The 12,249-nt window shown below is 41.2% G+C and overlaps 1 protein-coding gene across 3 annotated transcripts in view; it reads left to right on the forward strand.

The window, feature by feature from the left end:
* The window catches only part of kifap3a (kinesin-associated protein 3a), a 127,026-nt gene that overhangs the window by 21,840 nt on the left and 92,937 nt on the right, over window positions 1-12,249 (forward strand). For all 3 annotated transcript variants that reach the window (XR_013547799.1, XM_078407568.1, XM_078407569.1), the window contains exon 2: window positions 4,959-5,090. Coding sequence is in view for 2 of the 3 variants with exons in the window: in XM_078407568.1 (XP_078263694.1) it covers window positions 4,959-5,090 (132 nt within the window). In the remaining variant the exon portion in view is untranslated. The remainder of the gene's footprint in view (window positions 1-4,958; window positions 5,091-12,249) is intronic.

Here is a 12,249-nt window from a genome sequence, read left to right on the forward strand (position 1 = left end):
CTTGGGGATACACTCTCTTTTAACCAAGTATGCTGTCTAATAGATTTTACTCCATTATAGTAAAAAAGTTGGATGTCAACAATTTCTAACTGCATGAATTCTTGAATTTCATACGTTCTGAGTATTGAAAACTGCACAATATATATATGTACTAACTGGTTCCTGCCAGCTGTGGATTGAAAACACTTTGAAGATGTGTGGAAATCAAAAATGTAAAAAATTTAATCTTAAAAGGCAGGCCCCAAAAAGTCAAATCTTCAGAATATCAATTTGCTGCACCTATATAATGCTTGCATTTAAAACCCCAAGTGTGTAATTAGGTGTACATGGCTGAAAAAGGTTTGCGTTCTGATCATTCCTCACTTTATTGAATTCCGTAAAAGCTATAAACTTGGTATTTCCGATCCTCTATAATGAATTTTATTTTAAGAAACTACAATCAAAACAAAACCAAGTATTAAATGTGATTTAGTGCACATGGGATAGTTAGAATTTTCTACAAGATAATGAAAGAATAAAAAGCATCTTATTAAATGTATACAGCATGGAAACATGCCCTGTGGCCCAATTTGCCAATGTTGACTAAGATGCCCTATCTACGTGATTCCAACTTGCCCCCGTTTGGCCCATATCACTCTAGACCTTTTCCATGTACCCGTCCAATATCTTTTAAACGTTGTTATAGTGCCTGCCTCAATTACTTTCTCTGGCAGCTCTTTCCATACAACCCATCACCCTCTGTGTAAAATGTTATCCCCTGCGTTGCTTTTAAATCTTTCCTCGCTCACCTTAAAACTATGTACTCTGGTTCTTGATTCCCCTACTCTAGGTAAAAGACTGTTCATTCATCCTATCTATTTCCCTCTTGATTTTATACACCTATAAGATTACCACTTGTTCCCCCTATTGTGCAAACCCTCAAGTCCGGGCAATATCCTTGCAAATCTTCTCTGCACTCTTTCCAGCTTAACGACAACCTTCCAATAGCAGTGCGACCAAAACTGAACACAATGCACCAAAAGCAGCCTCTCCAATGTCTTGTACAACTGTAGCATAACATCTCAACTTCAATACTCATTACCCTGACTGATGAAGGGCAATGGACCGAAAGCCTTCTTGACCACCCTATCTATTTGTGATGCCATTTTCAGGGACCTGCACCTGTACTCTTTGATCCCTCTGCTCTACAACACTCCCTTGGGTCCTACAATTCGCTTGCCATGGATTGATTTCCCAAAATGCAACACCTTGCACTTACCTGCATTAAACTCTGTTAACCATTCCTCAGCCCATGTGGGCAGCTGATCAAGATCCTGTTGTAAGATTTGATAACCATCTTTGCTATCTGATACCACCCACTTTAGTGTCTTCTGCAAAGTTACTAATCACGCCTCCACTCCCCTGACTAACTCTCCCCTCCTGAACGTGCAGCCCTCCACTCACTCTGCAACAACCCGGACTTAATCATCAAACCGGCTGACAAGAGAGGTGCTGTGGTAGTCTGGCGTGCTGACCTCTACCGGACCGAGGCCAGACGACAATTCTCAGACACCTCTTCCTACTTATCCCTGGACCATGACCCCACTGACAAACACCAGACCTTTATCATCAGCACCATCACGGACCTCACCATTTCCGGTGATCTACCCTCCAATGCCTCCAAACTTACAGTTCCCCAGCCCCGCATGGCCCGATTCTATCTCCTACCTAAAATCCATAAACAGAACTGTCCCGGCAGACCCATTGTCTCTGCCTGCTCATGTCCCACCGAACTTATTTCCACCTACCTCGACTCCATCCTATCCCCCCTGGTTAAATCCCTCCCCACCTATGTCCAAGACACCTCACACGCTCTCCATCTCCTCGATAACTTCCGGTTCCCAGGCCCCCACTCCCTCATCTTTACTATGGATGTCCAGTCACTCTACACTTCCATCCCCCACAAGGATGGTCTCGAAGCCCTCCGTTTCTTCCTCGACCGTAGAACCAGCTAATCCCCATCTACTAACATTCTCCTCTGCCTAGCAGAGCTGGTTCTTACCCTTAACAACTTCTCGTTTGACTCCTCCCACTTCCTCCAAACCAGAGGCGTAGCTATGGGCACTCGCATGGGCCCTAGCTATGCCTGCCTCTTTGTCGGGTAAGTTGAACAATCCCTGTTCCGGACGTACACCGGCCCCATCCCCGAACTCTACCTCGCTACATCGACGACTGCATTGGTGCTACCTCTTGTACCCATGCAGAACTCACTGACTTCATACACTTCACTTCCAATTTCCATCCTGCCCTTAAATATACCTGGACTATCTCCGACATCTCCCTCCCGTTTCTGGACCTCGCCATCTCCATCACAGGAGACAGACTAGTGACTGACATCTACTATAAACCCACTGACTCGCACAGCTATCTGGACTGCACTTCTTCCCACCCGATCTCCTGCAAAAAGTTTATCCCCTACTCCCAATTCCTCCGTCTACGCCGCATCTGCGCCCGGGATGAGGTGTTTCACACTAGGGCATCAGCGATGTCCTCATTCTTCAGGAAACGGGGCTTCCCCTCTTTCATTATAGATGAGGCTCTCACTAGGGTCTCTTCTACATCCCGCAGCTCCGCTCTTGCTCCCCCTCCCCCCACTCGTAACAAGGACAGAATCCCCCTCGTTCTCACCTTCCACCCCACCAGCCAGCGTATCCAACAAATCATCCGCCAACATTTCCGTCACCTACAACGGGACCCCCACCACTGGCCATATCTTCCCATCCCCTCCCCTTTCTGCGTTCCACAGAGACCGTTCCCTCCGTAACTCCCTGGTCCACTCGTCCCTTCCTACCCAAACCACCACATCCCCGGGCACTTTCCCCTGCAACCGCACGAGATGCAACACCTGTCCCTTTACCTCTCTCCTCAACTCCATCAAGGACCCAAACAGTCTTTCCAGGTGAGGCAGAGGTTCATCTGCACCTCCTCCAACCTCATCTATTGCATCCGCTGCTCCAGATGTCAACTTATTTACATCGGCGAAACCAAACACAGGCTCGGCGATCGCTTCGGTCAACACCTGCGCTCGGTCCGTGTTATCCAATCTGATCTCCCGGTGGCCGAGCACTTCAACTCCCCCTCCCACTCCCAGTCTGACCTATCTGTCATGGGCCTCCTCCAGTGCCATAATGAGGCCCACTGGAAATTGGAGGAACAGCACCTCATATTTCGCCTGGGCAGCATGTAGCCAGTGATATGAACATCGACTTCTCCAACTTTAGATAGTTCCTCTGTCCCTCTCTTCCCCTCCCCCTTCCCAGATCTCCCTCTATCTTCCTGTTTTCACCTATATCCTTCCTTTGTCCCGCCCCCCTGACATCAGTCTGAAGAAGGGTCTCGACCCGAAATGTCACCCATTCCTTCTCTCCTGAGATGCTGCCTGACCTGCTGAGTTAATCCAGCATTTTGTGAATAAATACCTTCGATTTGTACCAGCATCTGCAGTTATTTTCTTATACACCTTGTACACCAAATCATTGATATAAACCACAAACACCAATGGGCCCAGCACTGATCTCAATGGTGCTTTAATTTGTCATATGTGCAAATGCAAAGTTAAATTCTTTACTGACATGCAGTCCAGTAAAGTATTGCCATACCTAAGCACAATCCCTGATTAGCAAAGTGTATAGAAGTAGTCTCCTGAGCCCACATGCATGAGTTGCCAGGTTTTGGTGCCATTTTTCAAAATCCAGTCTGCGCTCTAGTTCTTCTGAGTGGTATCTGATCCAGGCAAGCCCCATGCAAATATCTTTTCCTTAATATTTTCCTTAATATCGCCATCCCCTGCCCCCTTTTTGCCATCCTGATTTCCTCCTGATATGCTCTTTAGTTCCAACTACTCTTCCAGGAATACATTGATCCCAGCTACCTATACCTGTCCCTTGCCTCCTTAATCCTGACCAAAGACTGAATTTCTCTTGTCATCCAGGCCTACTTACCCCACCTATCTTGCCCTTTATTCGAACAGGATCATGCATGCCCTGACCTCTTGTCATCACACTTTTAAAAGCATCCCATTTTTCAGACATTCCTTTGTCGGCAAACAATCTTCTCCAAACAACGAGCAAGTTCCTGTCCAATTCCATCAAAATCGGCCTTGCCCCAATTCACAATTTTACTGTGTAACTAGACCGTGGACCCGTTGGGCCCAAACCTCTCCTGCATTGGTGCAGCACCCTGTCCTTCCTCCTCTCCTCTCTCCTCAATCCCCCCCTCCCCTCTCCCTTCTCCCCCACTTCCCCCTCCCTCCCTCCTCCCTCCTCCCCTCCCCCTCCTTTTAAACTTTAAAATGTGAATAACTTTAAAAATATAACATGGATTTGAATAAAACTACTTGCATTATCACTAAAGTGACAATGGATGAGTAAGGTAGGCCTAACATTGTTGCGCTATCGTGTACCGTTTTGGCTGAAGTTCAGTCACAAACAAGAGAACACACGAGAGTTTTAGTATATAGATAATGTGAATGTAATGCCATTCTGTTCACTTATGTCATTAACTGGCTGTACTTGTATTTGTCTCCTAAACTTTGCCCATGTCATTTTTAGATAAAGTTGCCACTTCATGATTTTTGAAATGAAAATTTCCTCCAATTAGGCAAGAAATTCTGTGTAAAAGCGCACTGACTCTAGAAATATGTATGCGTATAATATTCTCTGTCTTGGTGTATTATTTAAAAAAAATGGTAATCAAGCCATATTCCCTTATTTTGTAGTGGAATATTTTTGAGGCATCCACTTAATACAACTTAGAGGGATCCAGAAATGCAGGTTTCTCATAAAACATTAAGTTATCTAATAGAAAGATGTCAGTAAAGAGTGGTGTTGTCTGATGTCTTTAATTTTAGATTTTCATAAATTTTGATGGAACTGCATGTTTTTTTGTTTTTCTTCAATAACTTTTCTTTTTTTCTTCAGGAAAGTGAAAGGGGGCAATATAGATGTTCATCCAGTGGAGAAAGCTTTGGTTGTTCACTATGAAGTAGAAGCTACAATTTTGGGTGAGATGGGCAATGCCATGCTAGGAGAACGGAAGGAATGTCAGAAGATGTGAGTAGTAGGAAACATGTTATTAATTTTTTTCGGAATATTATTTCTTTATAAATATTGGGAAAAATTATGGCTACTTTCATATTGTAACTGATTCATAAAATATTATTAAAATCACTGCAGCAAATTTTATTTACATACCATCTACAAGAATGGCAAAGTGGGTAGAAAAAAATGAAAGGGGATATAATCTCTGAAAATTAACTTTTTCCCTTTTATGATCTACAAAAACTGCATCGATATAATTTAAGAAATCTTAGGTTTGCTGAGGAGCGCAACTGGACAGTTGTTCTTACCTGTAAAAGGTCTGATTGACCATTTAGAATCAATCAATTGATTTTCCACTTTATTTCCCATCTATTATAGATTTTCCTTTGTACATTTAATTATGTTTGTTTCCAGAATAAACAGTCACCTCACTCCTCTTCCATCCTGAAAGGAAGTCTATAATAAAATGTGGTAGTTGATAAATCCAAATTTGATGTTAAATATTATAGGTGTAAATAATCCAGATAGAACAGATACATTTTGAAACCAGATAATTAGCAACAAGTTACATAGACACAAGCTTAATTTGATTTTTAACTGCTCCTTAACTGCCACATTAGATAATGTGACTCCACTGTATCAGAGATATTCCCTTCATTTTACCCAGCCCCAATTATTTTACCCAACTTTGGGCAGGACCTCAAAGGCTGTCAAAACCATTTTGTAACTGCAGCCGTTTTCATTCTGAAGCAGCTCTCGGCTGCACCTGGCCCAGCATATTTTGTAGGAGCAGGACTCTCAGTGGAAGAGTGTTCCTGGGCCAGCTTGGGGCAGGTGGATGGTATTGCGGGAAATGGAAGTTTTGCCCTTTTCTCTTTGATTCCTGTCACTGCGTCTGGTGTGGAATGCATCTTTGTTGTTTGTCTCAACATACTTTTCTTCATAAAAATTGCCTTTTCCTGTCTCTAACATTGCTTATTTCTACTTCGACCTCAGTCCCTTTGCTAGTGTAAAGCAAAGATGAGATGCATTGTGACCAGAAGTGCTGGAATACTGAGAGCCGTCAACTGTAGACATATAATTTTGTATAATATTGACTCGTGCCGTTAAGAATTTTTGCACAATATGAATAGAAAATATACTTAAATTGCTTAATAAAGAAACATAATAACACGGGGCGAGTATTATTTGTACTATTTGCAAGTTTTATTTTGATTTCAACTTTTTCTTTCACTGCCAAGTTTTCTTGATAGTTGTACAATTAAGGTTCCAGCATTACATTCGCAAAAACAAGTCTCTCTACTCTTGCAGTGCCAGAAGCTGTATGTGGTGATAACTAATAGATTAGTTCAGAGTTTTATCTGGGTGGAAAGGAGTATTGCATTGTCTGCAAACCTCTTGGGACAGTGAAAAAACATTCAAAAATTCTTGGCAAAACCTTCAGAGGGTTGGAAGGAAATTAATTTTTGACCAACCACAGTAGTTTTTAAGTAAAAGCTAGGTCTTTGCTGACAGTTCAACACATTTTTTCACAGTTCATTGTTCGCAAATATATATTACACACTATATTGAAACATTCTATCTGTATCATGGTAATTAATCTTAATAATCCAAGTCCAATGTGGCTAATATAACACCATTAATCTCCTTTCATCTTTCAACAGCTGATTAAATACAGTAACTTGAGTAGTTTACTTTCACAATCGTATCAAAAAATTGGGCTGGTGGTTAAATCTTCTAGCGGCAACATTATTAATATGAAGAGTAAAATCATTTTAATGCAAAAAATAAAATGTGCAACAAATGTTTCAATTTTCTTTTTCAATGTCTGGATCTCTAAAGACTTGAATAAGGATCCATTCAGTCATTAGCTTAACTTTTGAATGTGAAATGTTGAAAGCCTATCCAGAAACAGAGAAAATAGGTGCAGGAGGACGCCATTCGGCCCTTCGAGCCAGCACTGCCATTCATTGTGATCATGGCTGATCATCCACAAATCAATAACCCGTGCCTGCCTTCTCCCCATAACCCTTGATTCCACTAGTCCCCAGGGCTCTATCTAACTCTCTCTTAAATCCATCCAGTGATTTGGCCTCTACTGACCTCTGGCAGAGAATTCCACAAATTCACAACTCTCTGGGTGAAAAAGTTCCTTCTCACCTCAGTTTTAAATGGTCACCCCTTTATTCTAAGACTGTGGCCCTTGATTCTGGACTCGCCCAACATTTGGAACATTTTTCCTGCATCAAGCTTGTCCAGTCTTATAATTTTACGTCTCTATAAGATCCCCTCTCATCCTTCTAAACTCCAGCGAATACAAGCCCAATCTTTTCAATCTTTCCTCATATGACAGTCCCGCCACATCAGGGATCAATCTCGTCAACCTACGCTGCACTGCCTCAATTACAAGGATGTCCTACCTCAAATTAGGAGACCAAAACTGTACACAATACTCCAGATGTGGTCTTACCAGGAGACATAAAACTGCAGAAGAACCTCTTTACTACTATACTGAAATCCTCTCGTTATGAAGGCCAACATGCCATTAGCTTTCTTCACTGCCTGCTGTACCTGCAAGCTAACTTTCAGTGACTGGTGTACAAGGACACCCAGGTCTCGCTGCATTTCCCCCTTACCTAACCTGACAACATTGAGATAATAATCTCCCTCCTTGTTTTTGCCGCCAAAGTGGATAACCTCACATTTATCTATATTATACTGCATCTGCCCACTCATTCAACCTGTCCAAGTTATCCTGCAACCTCCTAACATCCTCTTCGCTGTTCACACTGCCACCCAACTTTGTGTCATCTGCAAACTTGCTAGTGCTACTTCTAATTCCTTCATCCAAATCATTAATATATATAGTAAGCAGTTACGGCCCCAATACCGAGCCTTGCGGCACTCCACCTGCCACTGCCTGCCATTCTGAAAAGGACCCGTTTATTCCTACTCTTTGCTTCCTGTCTGTCAACCAATTCTCTATCCATGTCAACACCCTACCCCTAATAACATGTGCTCTAATTTTGCTCACCAATCTCCCGTGTGGGACCTTATCAAAGCTTTCTGAAAGTCTAAATACACTACATCCACTGGCTCCCCTTCATCCATTTTACTTGTCACATTCTCAAAAAATTCCAGGAGATTAGTCAAGCATGATTTCCCTTTCATAAATCCATGCTGACTTGGACTTATCCTTTTACTGCTATCCAAATGAACCGTTATTACCTCTTTAATAATTGTCTCTAGCATCTTCCCCATCACCGATGTCAGGCTAACTGGTCTGTAATTCCCTGTTTTCTCTCTCTCGCTCCTTTCTTGAGAAGTGGGATAACATTAGATTGTGAAATTAAGGAATTTACAGAGCAAAGGTTTGTACTTTAATTGCTACACTGATGGATCATATCTTATGAAAATGATGAGTTGCAGCATAGAAACAACTGCAACTCAACAGTTCAACCCAACTTGCACATGCCAACTGAGGGGTCTTCCTGAGCTGGTCCCATTTGCCTGAATTTGGCCCTTTTCCCGGCAAACTTTTCCTATCTATGTACCTGTGTGAAGGTCTTGTACCCGTCTCTATTATTTCCTCTGGGCAACCTGTTCCATGTACCCCCATCCCTTGTGTGGATAAACATGCCTCTCGGGTCCCCTTTTAAAAAAAATTCCCTCTCACCTAAAACCTATATCCTCCAGTTTTGGACTTCCACAAATGATTTTATAAATCTCTAAGATCACCCCACAGCCTCCTTTGCTCCAGGGAAAACTATCCAAAACTATTCAATCTTAGTTAACTCAAGTTATCCTGTCTCTTTTTATAACTCAAAACTTTGCCCTTTTAATGCTAAACTCATGAATTTCTCATTAGTACATCAGGATATTCTCGTCTCAGACTACACAGCTGCAGATTATTATATGGTAGCTCATTGATAATTGGGTTTTAAATGGTTTGGTTTAGATTTTTGCACCTATTATTGAAAATAACAACTCGTTTTGTGTGCATGTTGCAAAATGGCTTGTAACTCAAGGCAGTACCAAATATCCAATGTTTTTCTTTCCCCCTTATAGGACCTGAAAGCATGTTATTTTCATTATCCAGAATAACCTTCAGAAGTTTTTTTAAAAAATCCCTTTTCTCAAGTATTAAGTATAATCATTTGAGTACGTTCAATCTTCTAAACTATTAAACAAGTAGCCACTATTCGACAATAGATTTAAGTGTGATAATCCTATTATAGAATTTAATAGTTCACCTAATCAGAATGAGAATGGCTAATGTATGCCAGATTTGGAAATGAATCATTTTAACATGACTGATAGACTGCTGCTAAATCTAACTAGGTGGTAATGGCAAATCAGGAGCATTATTATTTTCAAAAATATTAAATTTAAAAAAACAATTACCTAAACCATATTGCCTACATGGTTATTTTAGGACCACATGCCGATTGTTTATCTTAGAATAATCGGTTGATTCAAATGGATACTCTAACACATTTGTTATATGATCTCGGTACTCATCAGCTTCTCCTTGAAGAATAATAATGGGGGTAATCTGTTATTTTCCAATCCTTACTCTATTTCTTTTTTACTTTTTTGCTTTTTACATGGAATCAGCATTTGATATTTGAAGTTTTGGGTCCTTTTTTCTTGTAAACACATAGTTTGGGTTTCACGTTCAAACGTGGGTCATTTTAATTTAATGTGAATGGAAATTATTTATTATTTTGCAACGTGCCAAAGGAACAAAAACAGTATGCCATCCATGGCATGCCATGCCATCCATAAAATGTAGTTTGGTCATGGTCATGACTTAAGTCCAGTGTTGAAATCTAATCAAGATCTTTGGTATTGTATTTATGTGCAATGTGCACCAATTGATTTTTTAACATCGTAATTTTAGATAACCTCTATAGGTATGCCTTGTATTTAGTAGGGGAATTTAACCGTTAACCTACAAAGTGCAACTGTAAACTTTAAATGTTAGCGCTCTATATGTATTGGAAATTAAAACAAAACCTTTTATGACAGAAGTTCATTGTTTCACTGTTGGTTTAATACCACAACTATTCAAAAAAAGCAGTGAGAGTTTGTCTTGGACTAGATGTGTGACACAAATTTATTTAAACACCAATTAAGAAAGCAGGAAATAGCAAAGGTTCTTGTCATGGTTATTATCCTATACCTTAGCCATAAGACCTTAACTATAAGAGCTAATAATGAGAAAGCATTTACAATTTTATTTCTAAAGATATGAATGTGAATACCTAATTTGACCTTCAACTATCTATTTACTTTACCGAGCCATTTCTTGAACTACTGATCAAATAATTTTAAAATAACTTTTGCTAAAAATTCAATACCGTACTGTTGAATTTCAGCAGTTTAAATAAAAAGATTAAGGTAGTATAAGAAAATAACTGCAGATGCTGGTACAAATCGATTTATTCACAAAATGTTGGAGTAACTCAGCAGGTCAGGCAGCATCTCGGGAGAGAAGGAATGGGTGACCCATTCCTTCTCTCCCGAGATGTTGCCTGACCTGCTGAGTTACTCCAGCATTTTGTGAATAAAAAGATTAAGGTATTTTGGTTTCTTCAAATTGGTTTATCGTACAGAAAAGTTCCTGAGCCATTGTCACAAAAAAGTCGTGTTTGGGCAAAAGATCTTTCTCTATCTACATATTCCTCTGCAGAATTGAAGAAAGAGATGCATTGCAATTGTATAAGCCAATCATGATGCAAAGTGTTTCAAAATCATGGGGTACTTCTGAACTACAGTTAACACTGGAAAATATGGCTGTCCTTTTGTGTACAGCAAAATGTGAAGCAGCAGGACATCAAGATACTCGATAAAGGAACTTGGCATCTTTGGTTAAAGAATAAATCTTGACTGATAATAGATCAGGTCCTGTATTCTTTGAAAAAAAGCTTTGCATTTTATTTTGTTCTAAGAATCCAGATAGGAATATAGCATCCTTGATGGATCGGGACCCTTCTTCAGACTGGTAGAAACAAAGAAATGCAGATAGTGGTAAATACAAAAGATAGATACATGCTGGAGCCCTGACCAGAACCGTCACCCATCCTTTTTCACCAGAGATGCTGCTTGACGTTGTGAGTTACTCCAGGTAAACTTTCTTTACAACTTTTTCAAAAGTCTCCTCATCCTTCCTGTTTTGGAGTGACCAGAACTGTATGGAATACTCCAAATGCATCCTAACCAAAATCGTGTAAAGCTGCATCACGATTTTTGACTCTGATGCTCAATGCCCTGACCAATGAAGGGAAGCATATTATATTTCTTCTTACCACTGTATCTACTTGTGTTGCCACTATCGGGGACCCCAAGATCCCTCTGTACATCAGTGGTGTCAAGGGTCTTGCTATTAATTTTCACCTTGGGTTCGACCTCCCAAAGTGCAACACCTCGCGCTTGCTCAGATTATATTCCATCTGCCATTATGTCTATTTCACTCTATACTTTGACTGGCTTCCTCAAGGTCTGTGACCCGATCAATCTCAGGAACAATCTGCAAAACATCGCCTATTCATGTCCACCAGAGATGCGGCCTGACCCGCTGAATTACTCCAGCACTTTGTGTCTTTCTTTGGGATTACTTTGGCAACTTTGATCTGCATCCTACTACAGACATTCCCTTTGTTACACCACCTTCCTCTTCTCTGCAACTTAAAACATATTTGTTTTGTTAATGTTTCAGTTTTGATAAAAGGGTCATTGACCAGAAATGCTAAGGGTCCTGTCCAACCTTGACAATTTTGTAGGCGACTGCCGGCGACTGTCATAGTCGCAGCAGGTCGCCGAAAAACCGGCAACTGGATCCCCCTACGACAATGTCTACGACAAGCTGCAACAACCTACCACCTGGTCGACGTCAAGCTGCAGCAAGCTACCAACAACCGGCGACCCAATCGTCGCGACTAGGACGTCCACCTATAACCGCACCTATGACAACCTACGACGACACATCAGGCAACCTACGACCACACAGGTGACAACCTACGACAACCGAAGTCAACCTACGTCCACCCGCAACAAGCTACGACCCTGTCGGCGACAACTGAAGACAATTCACGTCGTTTTGGCCTCCAAAACATTGGAATCACCCAGTTTCCCTATAAAAAGGGGTGTATGGTAGGGTTTCCAATCA

Source organism: Rhinoraja longicauda, chromosome 11 (assembly GCF_053455715.1).
Source record: "Rhinoraja longicauda isolate Sanriku21f chromosome 11, sRhiLon1.1, whole genome shotgun sequence".
Taxonomy (NCBI): Eukaryota; Metazoa; Chordata; class Chondrichthyes; order Rajiformes; family Arhynchobatidae; genus Rhinoraja; species Rhinoraja longicauda.